Raw genomic sequence first — 27,810 nt, 5'->3', positions numbered from 1 at the left:
ATTAATTACATTAGATCAACAAATAACTTTTTGTAAATTTATTATCGATAAAAAATTAATATAATTATAATTATGCATTACATGCTATAGTTCAATAATTAAATTAAATTATATATTAAGCTTTTGAGTTAATGTGCCATGCCATTAATTCGTTAGTGATTAGTTTGTAATTTTTATAGTTGGATAAATAAAATGAAAGCTTACGTGACTAATCGTGTAGTTTTCTCAAATATATTTGAGGAATAGTGATTTGACAACTTACATTGACATGATTTAAATGATCAATTTTAAATAGTTGACCATGAATGTAATATTCTCATTAAAAATATCGATATCTTAATCTTGTTTATAAAATTAAAATTCAATTATTTGATTGTTAAAAATAATGAAAAAAATCAAAGGTAATTAAGTTTAGAAGTGACCATTTGACCCTAACTGTCTCCATTTATAGAGGAAAATGCACCACTTAACTATCAACCCCATACTTATCTCCTTAATCCTTTGAACTATAATTTTCAATTTATTTTTATTTTTCATACTTAGAAAAAGAAATTAACTCATTCAATGTTACTCAGTTAATTACTGGGTTCTTTTTTTTTTTTTCTGAATTATTGAAAAATGTCAGTGATTTCAGTGTTCTAAATTATTACTTCACCATTATTATCACTTTTTTTTCTTGATTTCCTTCAGTGATTTTGCTGATAGATTTATTTTTTGCAATTCTTTTTGGGGTTGCTTGTGGCAAAAGCAATGGCTTGGTTTAGAGCAAGTTCATATATTGGAAAGTTAGCAATCAAAAGAACCCTTTCCCATAGTGGATCATATGCAATAAGAAGCCAAATCTTTCATCTACGGAGTCGATGTTTTCGTTCCACCGTCTTCAATCCGAAGCAGAAAATGTCACCTGTTCCGCGATCAGTGCCGCTTTCGAGGCTAGCTGATAACTTTCTTGACGGGACGAGTAGTGTGTACTTGGAAGAACTTCAAAGAGCTTGGGAAGCTGATCCGAACAGTGTCGATGAATCCTGGGATAATTTCTTCAGGAATTTCATCGGACAAGCATCGGGACCGGCAGGAGTTTCGGGCCAAACAATACAAGAAAGCATGCGCTTGATGTTGCTTGTAAGGGGCTACCAAGTTAATGGTCACTTGAAATCAAAATTAGACCCCCTTGGCTTGGAAGAAAGGGAAGTCCCTGATGAATTAGACCCTGCATTCTACGGTTTTACCGAAAGCGATCTCGACCGTGAATTCTTCATAGGTGTATGGAGTATGTCCGGATTTTTATCCGAAAACCGACCAGTTCAGACTCTCAGGTCGATATTGACCCGTCTCGAGCAATCCTATTGTGGGAGCATCGGGTACGAGTTTATGCACATCGAGGAACGGGAGAAATGTAACTGGTTAAGAGAAAAGATTGAAACTCCGACGCCTATGCATTACAATAAGGAACGCCGAGTTCTAATTCTTGATAGACTTATGTGGAGTACACAATTTGAGAGTTTCTTGGCAACAAAAATGAAAACTGCTAAGAGATTCGGGCTCGAAGGTGGGGAGACATTGATTCCCGGTATGAAGGAGATGTTCGATCGAGCTGCGGATTTAGGGGTCGAGTGTATATGTGTTGGAATGTCTCATAGAGGCCGATTAAATGTTTTGGGTAATGTTTTCCGGAAACCGTTACGACAGATATTCAGTGAGTTCGATAAGAACTCAAAGTTCGAAGATGAAAGTGGGCTATATACAGGCACCGGTGATGTTAAGTACCATTTAGGAACTTCTTATGATCGTCCCACTAGGGGTGGGAAGAGGATTCATTTGTCTTTGGTTGCAAATCCGAGTCATTTAGAAGCCGTAGACCCAGTTGTTATTGGAAAGACTCGAGCGAAGCAATACTTTTCGGACGATTTGGATCGGACTAAGAACATGGCAGTATTGATTCATGGCGATGGAAGCTTTGCTGGACAAGGAGTAGTGTATGAAACTCTACACCTTAGTGCACTACCAAATTACACTACCGGTGGAACTATACACGTTGTAGTGAACAATCAAGTGGCGTTTACGACGGATCCGAGGGCTGGGCGATCTTCGCAGTATTGTACTGACGTTGCCAAGGCCTTAAATGCTCCCATTTTTCATGTTAACGGTGATGACATAGAGGCAGTCGTACACGTATGCGAGCTTGCAGCACAATGGCGCCAGACTTTCCATTCGGATGTAGTTGTCGATATCGTGTGTTATCGGAGATTCGGACATAACGAAATCGATGAACCATTTTTCACCCAACCGAACATGTATAAGGTCATCCAAAAGCATCCCTCAGCGCTTGAAATCTATAAAACTAAGCTTTTGGAATCAGGAGAGGTGACTGAAGAAGACATTGATAGGATGCATAAAAAAGTTGATTCCATTCTCAATGAAGAGTTTATGAGTAGTAAAGATTATGTTCAACAAAGAAGGGACTGGCTTTCAACTAATTGGAGAGGATTCAAATCGCCCGAACAGCTTTCCCGAATCCGAAACACCGGGTTCGGCACATATGTTATTGATGAGTTGTTTTTCAAACCCTGGGGTTTGAGCAGTGACGGAGAACCCGTCATGGTTAAAATTTAGTGACGGAGCTAGTGGCAGTTTTTCTTTTAACACTACTGTCACTAATTTAGTGACAGTACCCGTCGCAAAATTTTGAAATTCCGTCAGAATCCCGTCACAAGTTCTCTTACAATTTTTAACTTCCCTTTGTTTTCGACAGGGTGTGTCCGGATGTACTAAAGATGGTTGGGAGAGCAATTACAATTCTGCCTGAAGATTTCAAGCCGCATCGAGCAGTGAAGAAGGTGTACGAAGATCGTGCGAAGATGATTGAAACTGGGGAGGGCCTTGATTGGGCGATGGGGGAGGCACTGGCTTTCGGGACGTTGTTGGTGGAAGGTAAGCACGTTAGATTGAGTGGCCAAGATGTTGAAAGAGGCACATTTAGTCATCGGCATGCAATAGTTCATGATCAAGAAACAGGCAAAATTTATTGCCCTTTAGACCATATCATGGAGAACCAAAATGATGAGATGTTTACAGTGAGTAACAGGTACAAAAATTTTGTTAACCTTTAGTACTATTTTTGTCCATAAACTCGAATTTAGGTGTGTTGAAATTGGTACGTATTTGACCTGGGTATGTTATTTGAAGGGTCATATCTCCTTATTTATATTTAAGGACGTGTTAGATGAGAATATTTCAAGAAAAACGAAAATTCAAACTGACATAGATGGACTATAATAGCTATTTAGATGTCCTATATGTATGATGTATCGACCGGGTTCTAAGACGTCTCTCCCATGTATAGGCTTGGCTCGAGCCAAGGTCCTTTGATTTAAGGGCAAATAGGGGCAATGGTCAAATCGCGAGAACCCGGTTTATTCATCATATATGGTGCTTTAATGGAGGAATATATATCATTGTTGGCAGCTCGCTTTCGGAATTCGGTGTTCTCGGGTTTGAACTGGGATACTCAATGGAAAATCCAGACGCCATTGTTCTATGGGAGGCTCAATTTGGTGATTTCTCTAATGGTGCACAAGTTATATTTGATCAGTTCCTAAGCAGTGGAGAGTCTAAGTGGCTTCGTCAAACGGGGCTTGTAGTACTGCTTCCTCATGGATATGACGGCCAAGGCCCCGAACATTCGAGCGCAAGGCTCGAACGGTTCTTACAGGTTTGGATTCAAGGATCTATGTTATTCAGATTCGAGTCATGTTGAATATATATATAATAATACGGGTATGTGTTTGATATGGATAATGGCAGATGAGCGATGAGAATCCTTACGAAATTCCAGAAATGGATGCAACGCATCGAAAACAAATACAGAAATGCAATTGGCAGGTTGTGAATACTACAACTCCTGCAAATTACTTCCATGTTATAAGGCGACAGGTGAGTTAGATCATTCTTCTTTACTCTTGTTAAAGGTCAAATTTTAATTTTAATCCTTGTACTATATTGAACTTAGTCCTATATTTTTAACCAAATATATTCATATATTTTAATTTGATATAATTTAATCATCTGTCTATTATTAATGTTATTAAGATCAATCAAACAATACCTTTAAAAATTCATTTGAACTTTTAAATGATATTAGAAATTTCAAGTTTCGAATTTTAAAAAATTCAACATGAATCGGCAATGAAATTTTTAATGGTGTTAATTATTTTGACTAAAGTGTAATATTAATAATAATAAAATACATAAGTATATCAAATTAAAGTCTAGTTGAGTGTACTATAGAAATCAAAACCATAATTTGATTAGATATATTCAAATCCGATTGTCAACCTAGCATACAAGTATATGTTTGACATTAGCATATTCAATTTTCTCCATGTTTCTCAAGATGATATCCCATATTCTTGCTCAAATATGTATCAGACACTAGTATTTCAGTATATATATATATATATATATATATATCTGAGCAATAGTAAAAATTGCATTTTTACTCTGCATCCAAGCATCATAGTATAATAATAAATAGAGTTTTTTTCATTTCCAGATGCACAGGGAATTCCGTAAGCCATTGATTGTAATGGCACCTAAGAACTTGCTCCGTTACAAGAACTGCAAATCAAACTTATCGGAATTCGATGACGTTCAAGGCCATGAAGGATTTGACAAACAAGGAACCAGATTTAAACGTCTTATAAAGGACCAAAGCAACCATTCGGATCTCGAGAAAGGTGTTAGGCGACTGGTTCTTTGTTCTGGAAAGGTAACAACAGTGTTTAACTCTTCATATTAACTTGTATCTAATTAAGAATTTGAAAAGTCGTTTATAATTCATGTTTGTATTTTTTTTTTCAGATATATTATGAGCTTGATGAGGAGCGTCAAAGGCTCAAGGCCGATGATATTGCGATTTGTCGAGTGGAACAGCTTTGTCCCTTCCCCTTTGATCTCATCCAACGAGAGCTTAAGCGCTATCCAAGTATGTACTGTGAATTTATGTGACAATCAGTCCTTTTATGGGTGTGTTGCTTCGGCACTTTATTCTTTTAAGTGTTGGTGTCTGATTTTTGAGTTGGATACATAGATATGAGATATGAGTATGTATGATCGTCTAATTAGTAGAAAAGATTGAAGTAATGTATTTAACATAAATGTGTGACATATATTTGAGTATGGATGTAAGGAAGACTTGTCAATTGGGTCGGAGGGGTTAACATGGATAGACACAATTTGAATTTTAAAATTTTTGGGTAAAATTGATTTGTGTTAGTTTCTGATTCTAGTTGTTTAAGGCATGATTGATTTCAATTTAGGTTTAAGCTTTAAGGTTTAAGGTTTGATTATTTAGGTTTAAGGTTCGAGTGTTTTAAGTTAGACCATTATGAGTTTGGATCATTACGTGTTCTAGTCAATTTAAGTTTTGATCATTTTAAGTTTGAGTTTTATTTTTTTATTTTTAAGTTTGAATTGGATTGATTCGAATTGTTGACTTTTGATAAAATAGGACTGAATTGTCTTGGATTTAAGTTGATGGAGTCGAATTTTCATATTTGAATCAAAATTGATTGGTCTAGTATAATAATATTATCTTCTAAGCACAATAAAAATACATAAAAGAAAAATCAAAATACCCTTATTAGACACATATAGGTAATTGAGTACTCACTCCTGAATTCGAGTAATGTAGCTTTACCGGTAAAAAAACACTAGTTTTTGTTTTTGTTTTTTCGGTTTGAGTCATTTCAAATTCTAATTGTTTCCAGTTTGATCCATTCCAGGTTTTGGTAGTTTGGGTTTAAGATTTGAGTATTTCAAGTTTGGTCATTATGGGTCTAAATTATTTTAAGTTCTAGTTACTTTAAGCTCGAGTCATTTTGAGTTTTTCGTTCAGATTATTTCAATTCTCGTCATTTTGGGTTAGTTTTTTTTTGAGTTTGGATCGTTTTAGGTCTACATCAATTTTGGATTAGACTTGGAAGAGTTTGAATTGTTGACTTTCTTTACAATCAAATTAGTTTGGATTAATTTGAGTTTAGATTAATCAAGTCAAATTTTCGTGTTCTAATCAAAATTGACTGGTCCGATATAAGGACATGATACTATAAAGACTCATAATATATAAAAGAAATAGAAAAATCTAACATACCCTTATCAAACCTATATTTATAACTGACTTTGAAATCCGGGTAAGGTAGAAAAATGTTATTTGTCAGTAATTTGAAACTGTTAACATTGATTTCTTTATTGTAACAGATGCTGAGATTGTGTGGTGCCAAGAAGAGCCAATGAACATGGGTGCATACACCCACGTTGCTCCTCGCCTTTGGACTGCCATGAGGAACTTAGGTAGGGGATCCACAGAAGACATCAAATACGTCGGAAGACTACCATCTGCCGCCACCGCCACCGGTTTATTGCAGATTCATCAAAATGAACAGGCTGATATTATAAACCATGCAATGCAATCTGAGCCAATCAAGTATCCTTACTAAAGCAGCTCATTCAAAGCCTGTTAATATCTAATTATTATAACAGTTAATTCCTCATTTCAGGTGAGAATTCAACAATCCTAGAAATGGTAACTTTTGCTTCTCTTGTTTTCCCATAAGTTTTGAGTTTTTTTTTTCCCTTTCAAATTATTTGATTTGAGATCCAATAGTTGTATTGACATTTATTGATTTATGTTAATTTGTGTCAAAGAGTCTGAAATTAAATTTTTTTTTTGTTTATGTTTTACAATAAATGACTGCAAGGTGGTTGACAGGTCGATTTGTCAATAGTGAATAAATTTTCTCACATGTTTCCTATAGATATTTAATTTTCGTTATTGTTTTAAGAAATTGTGTTATTAAGTTGGAAACAAATAGAAATGTTGTTGTTTTAAAAGAATAATTATTCTTTAAAATAGTTGTTGTTTAGAGTAATCGTTGTTTAAGAATAGTTAGGTTTGAAATAATTTTATTTAGAATAGGGCTTCAATAACTGTTATCCATTGCAGGTATTATTTGAGAATAACTCTTGTTGAGAACAGTTAAAGTTTAGAAAATCTCTTGTTTAGAATAATGATGTTTCAAGAATAATTAAGTTTAAAATGACCGTTGTTTGGAATAACTTCTATTTAGAACAATTGTGTGTTTTTGAAAACCATTATTTAGAACAAGCTCTTCCAAGAAAAAACATTACCATAGAACAATTCTTGTTCAGAACAACCTCTATGTTGAGAACAACTCATGATTGAAACAAATCAAAATAACCCATGTTCAGGAATAATCATTGTCTTGCATTTCAAGAGATGTTCTGCGAAAAATATTTTACATGGTACTACTTCACCAAAGAAGAAGAAGTGGAAGTAACTCCGGAATATGACAGAGTTCTTGAGTTATCTTTATTCTTGAGATGTTCCGAAGAGCTTGACTTGGTGGATCAGATATGGAGGTAACAGAGAAGTTTTCTTTTAACATTTTCATGTAACATTGAGTGCTTCTCCCTTCTTTTGGAAACATAATGAATAAAAATTCTCTATTCACCGTTTCTAACTAAAACCTTTATTAATAAAAAAATTCATGTCTTTGTAATTGAAAAATGTCATTCATTACTCCTATTAAATGTTAGCTTTATAACTCTCATTCTTTAGAAACTATAAATAAAAGTCTTTCTGAAGGTACTTTTTGAGCATTTTGAACTCTCAAAGTTCCCTCTTTAAAATTCTCTCGATGTGTTTCTTTTCTTAGGTTTATCTTTAATGAAATTTGTCTTTCTTCACCTTACCAACCATTACATGCCCATAATGTTATCGGATCTTCTCTTATCTTCCTCTCTATCTGCTTTCAATTCATTTCGTCTACTTGTTTGTAACACTTCCTCTATTTACGAGAAGAACCTTTTATATTTTCATAACTAGAAACCGAACATTTGATGCAGAAAAAGACTAACTCTTTTAAGTTAAAAATGAATCACACGAAATTTGTAATTTAATTAATTCAAAAGTGATTTTAAGATATACTTTCAATAAAATTGAATATCATTTTAAGAATTAATTTGGAATAACAACTTTATTTTATTTGCATGACTGTTACTCGGATTTTGGGTAACCTTGATTTTTTTTATATAATTAGGAATGAGGTTACTTGAGATCAAATTCAAGCACTTATGAAACAACATAATGCTCATGTCTATAACATAATACTCTTATCACTAGGTCAAGAAATTGTTGGCAAAATTTATTGAAACTTTTACTATTTTATTATTTCATTAAAACTCTTAATAGTCTGAAATACTTCTATTTACTATTTCCTAGTAAAACAAAATTAAAAATTCAATTGTGCCCTTAAAAAATGCACACTATTGAGTTCTTAATGATAAGAAAATCAATTAGATAGATCCTTTTGTTAATGGAAATCGTTAGTTGATCAATTTGATTGTTAATAGTATTGACATGGCTGATAGTAGTCACTAGGAGATAACACACAATATTATAAAAAATTATAATATTGACATGAAAATAATTATTTAAAAATTCTAAAATTTAAGATATGACAAAAATTAAAAAAAGTATTGACATAAAAAAATCAAATATGAAAAAAAATTAAAAATTAAAAATATAATTTTAAATAGCTTTTGTTGGGAGGTTTTGACTTGCTTGTTTCATGTTTTGTTAGAACGAGAACAAATTTTCTACTTGGGTCATGAGTTGTTTCATCGTATACATGTTTGATGGTTTTTTGGCCTACTAAGGAGTGACATGTTTGACAAAACAACAGTTGATTTTCGGCTAAAACTCCTCAGCTCTTTAACTGGTCATATTGAGAAGTTGTAAAGTGAAAATAATGTTTATTTTAACTTTATCTTTTAAGAGTGCTTTGGAGCAATTGGAAGACTGATTTATGAAAACTTTTATTTGATAAATACTTAAGATAATTTCAACTTTTAAATAGGAATTTAAAGCTTATCAAAACTTTTTTGGATGGACTCTTGTATTAGCCTATAAATAGGCTTCTTGTGGCATTACTTAGAGAGCAGTTTTGGAGTATCTTTGTCAACAACTTTGCTATATTTTCTTGTGGTTATTTTGTGATACTTTTTTTAGGTATTCCTTAAAGAGTTTATTGTTTGTATTGTGATGTATTTTGGTGAACGATTTGTGATAATTGGGATCAGTGTCATTGAGCGAGGCTTCGCAGATGTAGGACTATTGTGTCTGAATTGCATTAACAAACATTACGTGTTATCTCTCCTTTGCGTAAGGGTAGACGTAGGCTATAATTACTTCTTTGTGTAAGGGTAGAGTGGGCTTAAACCAATAGGTGATCCCGACAATTGTAGAATAAAATCATTCACTGAGCGAGGTTCTGCAGATGTAAGACTGTTGTGTCTAAACTGCATTAACAAACGTTGTGTGTTATCTCTCCTTACCTTACATTTAACCTTTCTGTTTGTTTTATAATTTAAAATGAATCTGAACAATTGGTTGTCTAGGTCCATATTCAATTCAGATGTAATTTTTATTAATTATTTTTATTTTTTATCATTTAAAAAAAATTAAGAAAAATTATTGATGTGGCATGCCATGTTTCATCTCTTGATGGTTACCGTCAATTACATCAACACCATTAATGATTAAATCAGTCAACTAACGATTTTCGTTAGCAATTTAACTAATTGCTGAAAGGGCCTAATTATTATTTTTTTATCATAAAAGATTTAATATGGTGTACTTTCTTTAGGCTCAATAATTAAATTTTATTTTTTATTAAAAGCTTTTTTAACCCTTAACCCTTTCCTATTTTAATTTTATTTTTCCAAAAGACATTAAATGAAAAACATAATGTCCAGGAAGGAGACGTGGAAATCAATAATTTGTTATAACATAGTATTGAGAAAACATAGATATGTCACCACGACAATCATGAAGGTTGAATACCCTAATTTTTTCATTTGTGATTTCCTTTTCTCTAAAGTGGAAGAAAAAGTGTTTCTTTCAAAAGGAAAAAAGTGTGCCATAAGTTTTTTATTTTTATGTCTATAAAATTAATAACTTTCCATAAAAGTATTATGATGGTTCCTGTTTCAGAAGTTAAATTGTATTTTACTTTTTTTTATTTGAAAAATGGGTAAATTAGTGTCTCTACGTTAGATCAAAGAGTAAATCGATTATTTCATTAAAATTTTCTTCAATTTGTATTATTAAAAACTGTTTGGTTGACGGAATAATTAGGTAGCGACATATAGCGTGCCACATATACCTCATGTTGATGTACAAATATAAGATTTTAATAGTAGAAATGAAATGATTTTTTAATAGAAAGACCAGTTTGCTCTTTGATATAATGTATAGAAAAATTTATCTATTTTTTGAGCAGAAGGGATAACATGCAATCTGACTTCTAGTACAGTGACCTCCATGGTATTTTTACCACCACTTTCTATCCTTAAAGGATTTAAGGTTTTGTCCGATAAATTGAAAAATTAAGTATAGAATTTTTAGTACAAAATTATATCAGTGCTGAATTTATATTATAAAATTATTTGTTTTGTTATTAAAAATTACTTATTTCATAAATTTAATTTCATGAAATATAATACTACACAGATCCCCTCCCCATCCACATAAATAGAAGAATAATGAGCTTCAATACATTTGAAGTCACATTCTCCTGCATTAACAACAATAACCATGCCAATCGAGATAAGACTCAGTCCATAAGTATTTCAAATTTTAATAAAAGTAAAGAGACGTAATCTACCTAATTATTCAATTTAACACTTTTATTGAAAAATTTGAATTAGGTGAATATCTTATCAAACCCATTTAAAAATTTACTTGTATGTGCTTCCTAAACTTCAAATTCCACGGTTCATTTCTTAGTTGCATACTTATATTTACTTATCAAATTTTGTATACTTATATTTACTTACACAAATTTTGGTCATTAATTAGCTAACTATCCGAAATAAATTTAGAATAAATCTTACCATTAAATCAATACTTAATTGGTTTTTATATACTTATTATTACTTTTCATTATTTGTATTTTTGAGCTTCAATCTATTGAATCACAATTACATCTATTTTTAAGCAGTTCAGATTATTCAACACAACAAAGCAAGAGGTTCGAATTCAGTATTGGTCAGATGAATACATCAGTTGCTGGATGGGACGATACAATGACGAACCCAACATGCGCCCAGAGAAGAAAATAAAGTTGTAAATCTTCTTGCAAAAGTGGATCGTAGTAATGAGGACATTTTAGTTCTGTTTGAACAACCTCTCCGAGGGGGATTAGTTGAAGTCATTTTAGACTCTATGTTTTGTTTATATTCACGAGGAAAAAAATTACATCTTGGAGAAAAAGCTCACAAACCAAAATTTGATTCTTGTTTTTATATTATTGATTTAGTACGTAACATAATTATAGATATATTTGTTAGAGATTCACAGATCTTATAGTTATATTCAGACAATTGGAGTACCTAAAAACCAACAACATCAAACTACACAGAACAAAAAAGAAAGAAGATTAGATTTGTTGTTTCTACTAAGCAAAAAATCTATAACATGTATTAAAGGAGAATACATGAGGGTGTTGTGGATATGTTGCCCTTGAAGCATGGCAATCGTCTTTGTTTTTGGTGGTTCTGTTATTGGTGTCGTAGGGTTATGAGAGGAAAGAATACAATAAAATTTTGTATTTTATATTTTTTATATCATTTTTTATTATTTTAATTTTAATTTTAATTCAGTTGAAATGTTGGTTTAATGGTCGATTTATAATCCGTGTTTGACCAACTTTTAAATAAGATAATAAATATACTTTAATTCATATATTTTTACACTTACGGCAATATTAATACCAACAATTTTTTTATTTGTCGTACACACTTAATGATGCAAATGACTACAAGGTGGTTAACGTGGATTTGTTTGCAGTGCAGTCATGCTTCCATAACTAGAAACCCAAAATATGTCGCATTAAAAGGCTCACTGTCTTAAGTTAAAAATGAAATGGATGGAATTGGAATATTAATTTAATTAGTTCATCACTATTTTAAAAATATATTTTCAACCTTTCCAAAAATTTTGAGCTCAATTTTTTCGAAAATTTTAAATTTAATACCAAAATCCGTAATCGGATATGATACATGTCTACATGTTTATGCTCAAATTGAAATCGAAATATGTATCAAGCAAAACGTTTTTTTAGAAAATGAAAATTCGGAACAACATAAACAAACTAGCACCAAGCAATATTTCTTATTCATGACAAAAGTATGATTACCCGACACTTTTAGCAAGTTTTAAGTTGGTGATGTTGCATGAAACTGTTTTTGTACTATATTGAAGGATGTTTTTACAGTTCACGTTATCCATTTTTGTCACAAAGAAAGTGGCGTTTGTCGAGTTGATTGATAGATTCATATACCTGCAAAAAAGTAAAGAATGCTCTCCACGTAATTTACACTAACGCACATGACTGTTCCATTTTTTCATTAGTTTTATATGTTCAATAACAGCAAAGCTTTAATGAAAAGAAATATCAAAACAGAGACACACACAATCAATGGAGTCCTGGACTCAACTTTTCAACCATGGGAAACCATTTTTGGCTATGATTTTAATGCAGTCTAGTTATGCCGTGATGTCGATTATCGCGAAATATGCTTTAAATCAAGGGATGAGTCCACATGTATTGGTAGCTTATCGGTTGGCTGTTGCCGCTATTATCATTACGCCGTTCGCCATTGTTTTAGAAAGGTCTCCCTTTCCTTCCTCTGTTATGCTTGTTATTTTGCAGTCCCGGGTCTTTTTGTCGCCGGTTTTTATGAATCATGGCTTGGTTATTTTGCAGGAAAACGAGGCCGAAGATGACATTCAATATCTTTATCAAGATAATGCTGATCAGCTTACTCGAGTAATGTAGAATCCATCACCTTTTTAAAAGTTTTCATTATAATCAAATAATCATTTGATGAATACTTGTTAATAGGCCGGTGCTTGATCATAACTTCTTTTACACCGGGATGAAGTATACGACGGCAACGTTTACGACTGCCATGTGCAACATTCTACCTGCCTTAACTTTTGCGTTGGCTTGCATCGTCAAGTAATTTCCTACTCTTACTTGGTTTTGGTTCTTTTTATTTCTTGTACGAACTGTCGTGACGATGATTTTGTAAGGCTCGAGAGAGTGGAGATCGGGAAGGTTCGTAGCCAAGCAAAGGTAGCCGGGACTGCGGTGGCGGTGGGAGGAGCGATGATAATGACTCTCATCAAGGGTCCTATCCTAGAATTGCCATGGACAAAAGGGAGGAACCACTACCTGGGTCAACATGGTGCAAGTGGAGCTCACAAACAAGATATGGTGATGGGTGCTCTTTTGCTCCTTGCAGGTTGTTGCTGTTGGGCTTGTTTCGTCATTTCACAAGTAAGAACTCATTAAAATTTATTCTCGTATTCACATTAATCAATAATCAAAAGCTAAATGGCCCTTTTAACAGGCAAGGATCCTAAAATCATACCCAGCTAAGCTTTCCCTTACTGCTCTTATATGCATCATGGGCACCTTTGAAGGCACCATTCTCGCATTTGCGGTCGAATGGCGCAACCCTTCAGTCTGGCACATTGGCTTCGACTCCAAATTGATAGCTTCTCTCTATGGCGTAAGAAATTCTTTCGACTTTCGAGTACATATTCGCTGAACACGGGTTTTCAGGGAGTAACAGTTGACGTATGTGCAGGGGTTGGTGACTGCCTTCGCATTATATGCAATGGGGTCAGTAATGAAGAGAAGAGGACCGGTTTTTGTGAGTGCTTTTAATCCATTAAGTATGGTTATTGTTGCAATTTTGGGCTCCTTTTTCTTGGCTGAAGACATGTATCTAGGAAGGTTTGAATCAATCTCTCTTCTAAAATTTATAAATCCAATTAAAATCTTTGCAATTTTGAAGGGTTTTGGAACTATGGTATTGTTGTTTTGCAGAGTACTAGGAAGCATTGTTATTGTAATTGGCCTGTATCTAGTCTTATGGGGTAAGAGCAAGGAGCAACCTCAATCGACACCGGACATCATGGTGGTGCGAGCTGATCAACAGATGGTTATAATTAATGGTCATATTGAGAATCCAGATCCTGAGTTGATTCCGGTGGCGCGAGCCAGCCAGCAAACGGCTACAATTAAAGGGAATATAAAGAATCCAGATCCTAAGTTTATCACTATAGAATGATGATCAGGGATGAGACCCTAAAATCTAATCGAAGTAGCTGTTAGGAATAGATAGGAAGTTTTTCAGTTTTTTATTTAAGAACATCAGAAATCAACCTCTGCTACATGAAAATTGAATTAAATATGAAATGAACATTGATTGCAGAGATTTGAGATAAACATCTAATCTAATCTAATCTAATCTAATGATTGTAGCTTAAGACTTGGATTGAATATTCCAGGTTTCAATTAATAAATAATCCCAGCACTGTATCTTCCTGTGCTAAATGATCAAGAAAATAATAAAGGGATTCAATGATAACAGAGACAGAGATAACAAATCTATATTTCAATCATATACATGCACAACAGTTGAAAATAAACATCTCTTTTACTTCAATGATATATGATGTCTCAAAATTCAGATTTAGATTTTATGATTAAAGCAAAGTATTAAAATATTAAATGTTAGCAATTTATTTTTAAATTGAAGTTCAATAAATATTTAAGAACCAAGCTGTCTATTTGCAAACCAATACAAAGATCATAATACATCACATAAAACGATATATTTATCAAAGAGTGTAATCGATTAATGAAATTAAGCAGCTGATACAAATGTTGTTAACATAAGTGAGTTTGTTTGGGATCGAAGGAATAATAATTGATTTTGTAATGTTAATAACACATGACCAATTTATTATTACTAAATGCTAAATTTTGATTTTGATTTCAATAATTGATTCTCTTTCTCATGAAAAGTGTCCACTCTGACCATGAAAAAGGAAAAAAGTTTTCTTCTTTATAACTAAAATAAATAATAAATTTTAAACTTAAATTTTAATTTCCACCAATACCTCATTTCTTATGCTTTCTTTTCATCAAGAACAATTTAAATATAATGAAACAAATCGTATCACCTTTTTATAATTTCCAATCATAATAATTTTATGATTTGTTCCGTAGGTGCAATTCATCGTCAGGCAAAATTAAATAATGAAAATTATGTTTTATATTTCCTGTTGATAAAGTTTGTTATAGGCATATCAAAGGCATGAGAATTGACCCTAACTTAAAATGTATCAACTTTCACACATTGATATAAAATTTACGTTAAATTTTTGGTCATATCAACTATAAACCTGTGTATATATCATAGTTCTATTTGATAATTGGCTGATAGTTGATAGTTAATTGCGGGACTGGTTTGATCACTGATTCTATTAATTGATTTGACCAATTGATTCTATTATTAACTATTTTATTTAAAAGTGTTTGGTAAAACTTAACCGGTAGCTGAAAGTTAATATGTGTAAAATAACAATTAAGGGCATGACACATTTTATTGTTATGTATTTATTTGTTTATTATACTTTAGTCTTTATTGGGTGAAATTATTGAAATAAAGCACTATTACCAAGGAATTTAAACATCCAATATGGGAATTAATTAGTGAATATATTTGAAAATTTAAATAAACAAATTTCTTAAGTTCCTCATTCGCAAATATTAACCTTGTGAAAATTGATAAATATTAATAGTGTATTAATATAATTGTAAACTATATTCTTAGTGATAATTATGTCACACTCTGAATAAATTTGTCAAGTAGCATATTTCAATTAATATAAAATTGCATAAGAAATCATTTTTACAAGTAAATTGAAAATAAATTAAGAGTACATACATATTCAAGAAATAGATACATGTGGCAAAGGAGTAATTTTTGAGCAAATATGATCAGATATGCCATTCCGCAGATCTCATTCCCAATCATCCTAGCATTTTTTGTTTTGGAGGTTTTAGCTCAACAAGCTCTTGTAAACCTCCATTCATCAAACACTACAATTAAAGGGTTTAACTACCCAATCCTCCATTTGTGCCCAGATCAAATAAAAAAGACCCAAAACTCGATTGATCAAATACCCATGCTAATTTTACTTAATTTAGAATTGTTTTGTCACCAAGCAAATGTGTATTGGTGTAGGGACTACATGCATCAGTTTTGAATTACAGGGCAATTGGGACTCTGAAAGCAAGATATTGTGTCGCACAACCTGAAAGATAAAAAGTGGCCGCATAAAGATTGATTTGCATTTGCATGGCTTGGACTCTTTTTGGAATAAGACAAGTTAAAGTGAATATCTTGTGGGATGAGATTGTATCAAACATTTCTTTTTTTTTTTAATCTTTATTTTGTTTTTTATTTGCTAATTATTTAAGTGGAATTATAGTTGTAAAATAACACTTTCCCTTTAAAAAAAGGTAGTCGTAAGAAGGGGGAATTGGCTTTTCATTTTACCTTTTTTTTTCGTTTTCTTTTTTCTTCTTCTCTTTTTTGACTTTGCTTTTGATTTTGGACTACCTTTATTTCTGTTTCCTTACTTTCAATTCCAATAAAAGGCTTCTGTTTATTATTATTTTAATTCTCCATTATTACAAGCGATTAAATTCTAATCTTATTAGGTTGGATAGAAATTCGATGTTTGAATTGTGAGTATTTATTATTATTTTTCTTTCTTTGGTATCGGTATTGTTGTCAGTGTAAGAGACTGTGGGTTTGAGTGTATTGAAACACATCATCTTATTTAAGAGTTAGAGAGGGGCTATGGATAGTTCTAGGCATCCTATCAAAAAGAGCAGATATGATAGGAATTTATAATGAGATTAATGTTAAAAAAAATCACATTTTGTCCTCTTTTCACTTTGATGTTCATTTTTTTCCAATTTCTAAATAGATAAGATTGTCTCGTAATATCGTTCTCGGGATTGTTTTGAGAATGATCCCTTGTTCAATGTTTGGGATAATAAACGATTGGTAAAAATAATTCGATCCGTAATTGCCTTCTTATTTTATTGAAGAATAAATTAGTGTGGTTCAATTGAGTAAAGCCATGAGATCAAACAATCTAATTAAATTGATCTGCGCAATTGAGATCGTTAATGAGAGTTGAGTTCTTATCGTTCACAAGGTTGTCAAAGAATTAAATTATAGGAGTTGCTCCTAAAGTTATTCATTTGATAAGAGTTAATTATGATGTTGTTCGAGCAATTAATTTACCATTAAAGAAGGATTGGTGGTTTGAGGCTAAAGGTTTTATTAATTTAGTTTATTCTCCTTATTTCGAATTATCATTTAAATTTTGTTTCATCGTGTTTTGATTCTATTTATTTATTTTCGTTATACTTTAAATATCTTTTCTTTATTTTCACATGTTTGCACAAGTTATGGGCACGATTCTACTTACCACAAATTTTGGTTGCAAGATATTGAAGCATTGATCAATCTAATTCAATCTCAATCTCCATGAAATCGACCTTACTTTCTTATCTACTGTTATCTATTTTTAAAAATAAAAATAAATAATTTTGATGATTTCCAAAACCATCAAACTCATTATATTAGTAAAAAGAAAAACTAAAAAATCCTTTGTGCCTCCCTCAAAGACCATATAACCCTCCAATGAAGCCTCCATGGGCTGGTAGCAATGGTGGTGGTGGAAGACACAAAGTGTAGTTTACTGTTCATGTGAATTTTTCTCACAGTCCCTTCAATGGCAGACAATCCTAAGCCCTTGGATTATAATAATATTAGTATTATTATTTTAAATTTAACATATTTAAAAGTTAATTTAATATTTTATAAAATTCTAAAACTCTAAATACAAAACACTAAAATCCTAGACCCTAAAAATCGTAAGTTTAATTAAAGATATTAAAAAAATCAACTGGCAATTGTTTGTGAGTAGGAATTATCAGCATATCGTTTTCCTTTTAAATGTATACATAAAGATGATATAAAAGAATAGCAAAGAAATGTTGCTTTCAAATAAAAAAATTAAAAATGTATGCATAAAGATATGAAAAAAAAGTTACTTTCAAATAAAAAATTTAAAAATGTATGCATAAAGATGATATGAAAGAAAAGGAATTTTAGTTTTAAAAATGTTTTAAATTTGTTGATCGAGTATTAGTTCGATTGGTATGTGTGTATTGTTGTTAATGTAGGAGGATGTGAGTTCGAGCGCGTTAAACCGTATTATTTTCCTATTTATGAGTTGAGGAAGAATTATGAATAATTCTAAATATTGTGTCGAAAAAAACAGATATTATTGGAATCTAAATTCAATGTTCAAATGCAATAATTCTTGAAAATTAGTAATCAACCACATAATGCTAAATCTATCAACATTATATAAAAGTAAGAAACATCTGTATTGTAGCAAAGCAATGGAGATGTGCGTACCTCAGCTGCCAACGCCTGCCTTTTTTTTCTCCCTTTTGTTATATAGGAGGGTTTGCTGGATGGCCAAGAAGGAAAGAGGAAATAAAGAAAAGAGAAAAAGGAAAGATATAATTTTTTTTTAAAAAATGTGTTTCTATTTATTTCAATTTTTAAAAGATAAATTATAAAAGACATTTAAATAATTTTTAGGTAATCCATCTTAGAGAAAAACTTTTGTATTAATTAATTTAGTTTTAAAATAATATATTTAAATTGATTGGTTTAGACGTTGATTCGAGAATTATAAAGAAAATATAAAATAAAACAATTTAAATAATTAATTGTAATTTAACTTAAAATTATATATTTAGAAGGTTAAATGTGATACTTCAATTATATTTTGTCATAAATGGTATTGGGATAATTTTTTTTCAATTTGGTATATCCATTAATCAAATCACTAATTTTAAATTTTTGTTGTCGTAAGTGATGCCAAAATTATTTTTTTTGTTACCCATTTTACACTACAATGTTTTATCCTAAAAAATCTAGTCAATAATAGTTTACGACTACATCATATAAACTTAAAAAAACTAATTCTTTTATTTTTCCTTTGTTCTTTTACATTATTTCTCGCTCTTTATTATTATTATTATTTTATGTTTTCCTTTCTTCTTCTTTTATAATGTTTGGCAATACAAACAATGTTCTAATTTTCTTTTAAAATCATTAAACTTACCGATTTGATGAACAGAGATACCAACGTGAGAAAAAATAGTAATTTATGTATTACTTATGACTAAAGAAGTTTATGTACCAAGATAAGAAAAATAATATAAAAAGGTATCAATTTATGTAGGGAGATCAAAATATAAATTTATCATTGTATCGTATTAACAATTTTTTTTCTGGTCCTGTTGCAAGTTCTGAACCAATTGAGGCAGAATTAATGGCTACTTGCATTGCTCTAGAAACATTCGTAAAGACTAGCTTGTTGGGCACAAAAAAAAAATTGATTGTGGAGTCCGATTCTGCTTTGGCTATGCCATGGTGCTCTAACTCGGCCCTTAGACCATGGAAGTTGGCTGAAACTTTCAAGAATATTGATCAATTCATTTGTTTGATTTCTAAAATTAAATTCGTGTATGCTCCGAAAAGCCTGAATTGTTGGGCTGATGCTCTCGCCAACACAAGGGCTGATCGTAATTCGTTCTTTTGTATGTGGGGATGGCTAAGCCCTGATTTGTGAACTTTGTTTGATTGCTTCTATTAATGAATATTGATGATTGAGCAAAAAAAGAGATTATAAAGAAAATTTATCATTTTAGAGACTAATTTTTTAAAAGGAATATTAAAAAAATTAAAACAGACATGTGTCATGTACTAAATTCTACTTGTGGAGTTATCATAGTTGCAACATATACATTTTTCCCTATCTCAATCGAATTGATTAAATCGTACAATACCAAATTCATAATTCGAGCTTATAAACTAATATCAACTATCCACCCTTGTTTCAATTTCATTTATACTCAATTTTTCAGTTTTACAATATAATTTTATCGACTAATCATTAGATCACACATGTAACAGCATAATTCATCACTAATTTAACTCAATTGCACAATTATAACAATATATCATATTTTCAAATCTATTCAATTTAATTCTTATCACAAACAACTAATTCGAATCTGTTCAATCTAGCTCGTCCTATCATTTCCAGCTTACCTTATATTATTACTATGTAGCATAGTTCATGAATGCAGCAATTGAAAAGGCTCAAGTTATAAAAATAAAACTGTAAATTTTTTTATTTTTATTTCTTTTTTGATGAATCCAAGTCAAATTGAAGCTTCAAACTTATAACCATGGCCGTGCGTTGAAGTTTCTTTCCCCCCCTTTTTGGTTTCGGTTTGTTCAAGAAGAAATGGATGAATGGAATTTTTTTTATGTTTCCACTGTCTTTATTATATTATAATTTATGTTTTATTTCATTAATTAATTATTATAACTTTATAACAATTAACACATGTTACCGTCCACTATAATATATGCCTAATAAGTGCTTCACAAAAATTCAATTAAGGATTCCTTAACAAATCACACGAAACTTTTACGATATAGTCTCTATACCTTAATTAAATACTATTTCGATAAATTACCTGATCGAAATTCAATTCACTTTTAATATTTATGAGTCCGATTTATGAAAATGAGGTCCCGATATCTCAATTTCTAAAATTATTGATTTTATAACCGATACAGTTGTACCTTGTCTAACTTCTCTATCATCAAAAATACAATTCCGAAACCACCGTTTCTGGCACCACCAATTTTCGGGTTGTTATAGAACTTTAAAAAGTTATAATATAATCACTAACATTATCGATTTGCTATATTTTGATCACTATATCATTAATTGCTATTAACAATATAACAATAAGCTGATGTGTCACGTTACGAAAATTTTAAATCAAATTACACTTCGATCCATATACTTTTCATTTTAAACAATTTAAATCAAATTTTTCCAACTCTTCTTCTCCATTTCGTTTTCTTTTTCTCCTACCCTAAATTTATAATAATAACAAAACAACTTTGATTTCCAAATAAATATATGCATTTCATTTTATCATTTATATTATAATTAAAATCTAAATCTAAATTTTCAAACAAAACACTAAATTAATTGTTAAATTACATTGGTGGGATATAGATTATAACGAATTTATTTATTAAAATTTGTTGGAATTACTAATCCTTTCTAATTTTATAAGATAAATAATTATTTCTTATTGTTTTCCTTCGATCAATAATGTATTATTAATTAGTACCAACAAAAAATATTATCAATTTAAATTAAGAATAAAAATTACAAAATAAGGAAATGCTCTTAATCTCGAAGTAGTCTCAATTTTTCATTAATTAGTCGTATTATAATTAAGCAGTAAGAGAATCATATCAAATTCCATAATATCTATATTGGATGAAAACCTGACTGAATTTATGAGATAATTATTTTTTATTTTATTTTTCAAGTATCTGGCGAGTTTAGTAAATAATTTTTAGTATTCTATTGATTCATTAACTGATCAAGAATTTCAAAGTTGCTTCATACTCGGGATGAGGATCAAATCCCGACTATTGATTAAAATAAGAGAGACCCTTACATTAATAAAAATAATTTTATATTTAAATTAGATATAAAATAATTTCAAATTTTAAATTACTAAAGAATTATTATATTTAAATTTTAGACCGCATTGAGTATTAAACGCTACCAATAAAACATGAGCCGTAAATGATTTTATGCATAAAGCTGTTAGTTTAAGCAACTCATATTAATATATTGTATAAATTTTGGTGACATAAAATTGTCTATTAATATATTCCATATAATAATTTAATTACATTTTAAATATAGAAGTATAAATCTTATTTCATTTTTATTTAATTATTGTACTTATATAAATTATTTTATTTAAAAATTATTCACAAATGTTAAACTATATTTTAGAGGATAATAGTAAGATATTTAATTCCATCCGGAAAATTAAATGCGGGTTCCTTTACTAAATTATATATTTTTCTCGAGTTGATATTTAAAATATTTTTAGTCACAAATGTTACTTAAACTATAGTTCATTATCTAAATTGTTATTTAAATTATACTTCACTGCCTAACCAATTATTAAAAAATCTATTTGTCAATCATTTTATAACACATGACAATTTTAAATTAAAATTAAATTAAAAATAGAATTAAATTAAATTAAAACTTTTCAAATTTTTATACTATCGTCCCACGCTTCTTTTGTCACTGCACTTTTTTAATTGTTAGATAATTTTTCTTGCACTTCTCTAATTACCTTTTTTTCCTATTAAGCTTCTTTCTAGTATTTGGATTTTGTACTTTATCTAGCATTAATTTTTTTTATTAGAGAGGTTCACCTAGCTAGCATTAATTTATTTTTATACAGAATAATAGAAGAGGTCCGAGAAAGTTATTTTTAAGAAAAATAATACTATCTACACCAAAACAGGCTTTTAGCGGCGCTTTTTTAGCGCTAATGACTGCGTCGGTAACTTTAGTGGCGCTTTTTTTAATAAACGCCGCTAAAGACCAAGACTTTAGCGGCGCTTACCAATCAAACGCCGCTATAGACCATGATCTTTAGCGGCGCTTACCAATAAAACGCCGCTATAGACCATGATCTTTAGCGGCGCTTACCAATCAAACGCCGCTATAGACCATGATCTTTAGCGGCACTTTCCAATAAAACGCCGCCATAGACCATGATCTTTAGCGGCGCTTACCAATAAAACGCCGCTATAGACCATGATATTTAGCGGCGCTTACACATGAAACGCCGCTAAAGACAATGAACTTTAGCGGCGCTTACCCCGAAAACGCCGCTAAAATACCATGACCTTTAGCGGCACTTGCACCACAAACGCCGCTAAAGGTCACGGTCTTTAGCGGCGCTTTTAGAAAAACGCCACTAATTTTGGCAGATTTGTAAAAAGTTTTTTTTTCAGCCCTCCTGTAAAAACAAATAAGAAGAAACCAAATCTAAACCAATCGAAAGTAATAAATCTATATAATATTTAAAATAAATGTCAATAAATAAAATAAAATTCGTATTATTCTTACAAAAATTTTAAAAGTTAAAATGATAATTAAAAGTCAAAATTGAAGTATATTTACATGATAGTCTAAGATGACGGCGGTTATGATCTTTGAAACATCTTCATCATATTCGAAGTCTGCTTGGAGTTCATCGAACTTTTAAGTCGTTACGCTTCCTCATTGCAGCCTCTACTTCCCTCGCTGCACCTCTCGCTTCTCTCATTGCCGCATCTGCTTTAAGTCTGTCTTTGAGTTCTTCATACTTTCGTTGAAACTCAGCTTCTCTCGCTGCTGCATCTGCTTTAAGTTGTAGCTAGAGTTCTTCATATCTTTTTTGAACCTCAGTTTCTCTCGATGTTGCCTCCGCTTTAAGTTGTGTAATTTGCTCAACTGCTGTCGCTTGCATCTGAGCTATCTGGTCTCTTAGCCTCTGAACTTGACTTGACTGACTCATGAAGGCATGTATTGTTGCGAGCTGGATCCAAAATATTGGGATGGGTTAACAAAAGATCCTTGAAATCGAACCCGACCATACCTTTCAGACCCAAAACTTCAAAGATAATCTGGTTATCAATGTCGTCAATATGAACAGAACTATCATCGGAAGCAATCGCCAGTACTCGCCATCATCGGAAGCAATCGCCAGACTCGCCTTTTATCTTTTAGTTTTTCCTAAAAATAAATCACATAGTTAAGAACGCAATATATATTAAAAAAACAAATGCAAAATAACTTAACAATATTTGCATTACAAGAAATGAAATCAAACATTAGAAAATAAACACTATAAATAATTAAAACAAGTCAAATTGTATTAAGCAAACGTACCATAATTTCTGCAGCTTCAGGAGTCATAGGGTTTCCATCTTTCTTCCTATGTGTAATGTCAAAAAGTTGAAGGCGTCCAATTTTTTGACTGGACAACAGTTCCTACAATACAATAGTAAAAATATTATTTGATAGAAAGTAATAAATATCTGCCAGTATTAAAAAATTCAAAATACCTCGGCCTAAGCTACACACGCAAAACTTCTCGACCCAGCTGTGTGCGTGAATTTTTGTTTCTACCTACTACTTGTTCCAACTCGTTCACGATCCTACGTTATGAAATTATTAGTACGTTAATTAGTAAATACTATAAACCAAAATAATTGCAAGATTTTTGTAGTAACACATACCTCTCCTTTCTTCGAAGTCCAAAATCTGACGACCTTTTCCCACTGGTACCTCAGCATTCCCGGTGTGACATTTTGTAATTTCTCGTCGAGTGTTGTTTTTGTCTTAAAATAGTCTTTCTTTAAAGTGCTCTTATGGTCTCTCCATCTTTTTCCCAATGCCTTCTTTAGATAAGCATCGGAGACCTCTAGAGCAAATCTCGCCTACAAAAAACACAACTTAAGAAAGTAAATGTAAACGAAACTTAAACCCAAGTATTATAAATGGCATACACGTTTTGTTACCTTAATGTTATCGAGAGCTTGGTTCTTGTTACTCTCGGGCACTTTATGTCATGACTCGAAGTTAATTGGCAACATATTTGCATTCCGTGCTAGAATACCCATGTATCCTGCTAAAAGGCGAGCTTCTGATCCAACAGGCTGACCAAAGCTATTACTGGATACTTGGACACGCTCGACTGGATCTAGATCGTATAAATCCCTCAGTAGCGTACGTCCGCGAACTCTCCGCGTCCCACCAGTTTCAGCTGGAAAATAAAAGTATTGTAATATAAGAAATTTCAAAAATGAAATAAATAATAAGTCAACACACATGTAAATTAAATGTTAAATTACTTTGAGATTCTATAGGTTCCTCAGGTGTAACCGGAACATTCGAAGATCCAATAGCAGTCTGTTGTTCAATGCTATTTGTTTCCTTCGAGTTTGGAGTACCTTGAACAATGCGGTGCGCTCGCACGGGTCTTCTAGGCATTTTATTTGAAATACAAATAAATTAGTTGAAAACTTAAAATACAATTACAACAATAATAATATGTTAAAATAGTTGAAATATATAATAAGCCCAATATTATGATATGATATTACATATAATTAAATAATCGTAAAAGCTTACTATATTATAATCCATAAATATCTTCATCCGTATCCTGGCGGACCCATTGACTGTGTGTACTAGTACTAGGGATGTTTTCGTTTAAGTTTTGTTCTGGAAATGGCAAAGTTTGTGTTCTGTCGTCAATGCCATCTCTACTTCCATTGCCCATGTCAAACACGTGACATTTAACGGTAAAAATAAATAGAAATATAATACAAAACAAATTAGTTTACTCTTTATAGAAATTAATTTATTTATTCTTTTAATAAGTATAAAATATAATTCGACTCTTAGTATAAAATATAATTCGACCATGATTGTTATATATATATATAATGTTAGAGAAACTATGAAATAATATGCTGGACTAAGCATCAAATAACATAACCAAGAATATTCCAGATATTTTCCTCTTTTGTTCCAAAAGAAACCATGACAATAAGGAACAGAACACACCACAATGATGTTGGATGGTAAAAATATATGTTATTATCTGATTCTTCTATCTTCAAAACTATTAACATTGATTATGAAGCTAGGGTGAGCAAGTGGCAGAGTGATAACCTAATGCCGCTTCCACCCAATATTAGTGGTACACTAACAGTCAATGCTTTCTATTAGCACAAAAGGAATCATCAAGAAATTGTACCTAATTCACATACCTGCTAAACGATGCAGAAAACAGAAAAGGAAACAATGAAATGGAATTGAATGAAACCCTAAACACAAACCCTATAAAATCAATTCCTAACCAATGAAACCATTCAGAAAATAAATAAACATTCCAAGCATTACATTACCTTCAAAACGATGAACAAAAATTGAAGAGGAAGACCGAAAACCCTATAAACAGAGAATATTTTTTTTAATTTCAGGTTCAACAAACAATAATAGGGAAGGAAAAATAAAATTAACAAATTGGGGAAAACCCAATGTATACGGAGGCAGAATGGGGAAAGCAAACCTTGAACACTTATTCCCCCGACCACCAATTCCGACGATGCTCCTCGACGTTATCCGTCAATTGTGTGTGTCTACCGAATGTACGAACCCGATGTTTATCAGTTTTGCAAGAAATTCAAACACCCAAACAGGGAAATTTGAAAGAGATACAGAATTGATTTTCAGAAATGGGAGAAAGCAAAAACACTAAATGGAGTTAGGGATTTCAGTACTTAGGGATTTTAGAAGAGAAAAAATGAAATTGGCGCTGGGAGAGGGGGTATACCCCGAAATCTGATCTGTCACTAAACGACGCCGTTTTAATTAAATACATTTACGGCGTTTTGCATAGAAACGCCACTAATAATTCAGTTGTTATAATATTTTTTTTCTTTTTATTTATAATTATTATTTTTAATATGTTTCTTACTTAATACTTTTTTTAATTGATAAAATTTATAAAAAAATTTTAAATTTTATACCGTAGGATTAATTTAAATATTAACAACATTAAAATTTATAAATATTAATCCCAATACCCTAAAATACATAACTTTCATTTGCGGCGTTTTTTAAATATTAACAACATTAAAATTTATAAATATTAATCCCAATACCCTAAAATACATAACTTTCATTTGCAGCGTTTTTACAAAAAACGCCGCTAATACCAATAAACAGTATAAAAACGAAGTCGTTTCGGTTAAACATTTTACGGCGTTTCCGCAATAAACGCCACAAATCTTGTTCTATAGCGGCGTTTTCTGTATAATCGCATATAATTTTTCAATTTATTTTATTTGTCTTTATTTATAAGTTTAATGATTTTTAATAGATTTTTTATTTTGATAATTGTTATGACATTATTTTAAATTGATACATTAATATGAATTTATAAAATTATTTCAATTTTATGTAGTATGTATAATATATAACATATATGAATAGATATATATACATGTGTATATATATATCGTGATGATTCCTACAATATAACCCCTCTCTTATAATCCTATATACTAATGACATAATAAGAAGTAAAAACCAGAAAGAATTTTAATTTTTTTTTGCTTTTGTACCCTAAAACCCGAAGCTATTAATCCCTATAACCCGTAAACATTAAAATTAAAGGCTAAACCCTAGCTAACTCGTATTCTTCATGCAAATCCGAACGCAAAAACCAAGCATTGTAACATTCAAATCAATAAGGGTAAACCATAAACCATAAACATCAAGCCGTAAAACAGTAAATTTGATCATTATATCTTATAAGCCGTAAACACTAATTAACCTCGCATTAAAACTAACATGTAAACTCAAACCCTAAACCCATTCCTCAAGCCATAAACCTAAACCCAAAAGCCTAAACATAAAATTGTAATCCTAAATTAATAAACATTATGTATCGAACCCTAAAACCCCAAACCGTATACAACAAAACTTAAATATTAATCCCAATACCCTAAAATACATAACTTTCATTTGCAGCGTTTTTTGTAAAAACGCCGCTAATACCAATAAACAGTATAAAAACGAAGTCGTTTCGGTTAAACATTTTGCAGCGTTTCCGCAATAAGCGCCACAAATCTTGTTCTATAGCGGCGTTTTCTGTATAAGCGCTGCTAATTTTTCAATTTATTTTATTTGTCTTTATTTATAAGTTTAATGATTTTTAATAGATTTTTTATTTTGATAATTGTTATGACATTATTTTAAATTGATACATTAATATGAATTTATAAAATTATTTC

The 27,810-nt window shown here is 31.1% G+C and overlaps 2 protein-coding genes across 2 annotated transcripts; both read left to right on the top strand.

The window, feature by feature from the left end:
* Positions 1 to 750: 750 nt before the first annotated feature.
* LOC105775968 (uncharacterized) lies at positions 751 to 6,497 on the top strand. Its single transcript, XM_012598448.2, has 7 exons — positions 751 to 2,528; positions 2,753 to 3,085; positions 3,466 to 3,712; positions 3,805 to 3,933; positions 4,553 to 4,768; positions 4,861 to 4,984; positions 6,259 to 6,497. Exons 1-7 carry the CDS (start codon positions 751 to 753, stop codon positions 6,495 to 6,497), a joined length of 3,066 nt encoding a protein of 1,021 aa, XP_012453902.1.
* A 5,988-nt stretch (positions 6,498 to 12,485) lies between these two features.
* Positions 12,486 to 14,384, top strand: LOC105778328 (WAT1-related protein At5g13670). The gene is made up of 7 exons (XM_012602013.2): positions 12,486 to 12,757; positions 12,852 to 12,914; positions 12,990 to 13,106; positions 13,181 to 13,427; positions 13,501 to 13,662; positions 13,741 to 13,889; positions 13,983 to 14,384. Exons 1-7 carry the CDS (start codon positions 12,564 to 12,566, stop codon positions 14,224 to 14,226), a joined length of 1,176 nt encoding a protein of 391 aa, XP_012457467.2. The 5' UTR covers positions 12,486 to 12,563; the 3' UTR covers positions 14,227 to 14,384.
* Positions 14,385 to 27,810: the final 13,426 nt, after the last annotated feature.

The sequence above is a fragment of the Gossypium raimondii genome, chromosome 10 (genome assembly GCF_025698545.1).
Source record: "Gossypium raimondii isolate GPD5lz chromosome 10, ASM2569854v1, whole genome shotgun sequence".
In the NCBI taxonomy this organism is placed as follows: domain Eukaryota; kingdom Viridiplantae; phylum Streptophyta; class Magnoliopsida; order Malvales; family Malvaceae; genus Gossypium; species Gossypium raimondii.
This window is presented reverse-complemented; position numbering and strand designations above follow the sequence as displayed.

Coding starts and splice junctions, on each gene's coding strand:
- LOC105775968 (XM_012598448.2), top strand. CDS start 751: ATGGCTTGGTTTAGAGCAAGTTCATATATTGGAAAGTTAGCAATCAAA. Junction 3,713..3,804: donor GGCTCGAACGGTTCTTACAG/GTTTGGATTCAA, acceptor GGATAATGGCAG/ATGAGCGATGAGAATCCTTA. Junction 3,934..4,552: donor TCCATGTTATAAGGCGACAG/GTGAGTTAGATC, acceptor TTTCATTTCCAG/ATGCACAGGGAATTCCGTAA.
- LOC105778328 (XM_012602013.2), top strand. CDS start 12,564: ATGGAGTCCTGGACTCAACTTTTCAACCATGGGAAACCATTTTTGGCT. Junction 13,107..13,180: donor GCGTTGGCTTGCATCGTCAA/GTAATTTCCTAC, acceptor TGATTTTGTAAG/GCTCGAGAGAGTGGAGATCG. Junction 13,890..13,982: donor GAAGACATGTATCTAGGAAG/GTTTGAATCAAT, acceptor GTTGTTTTGCAG/AGTACTAGGAAGCATTGTTA.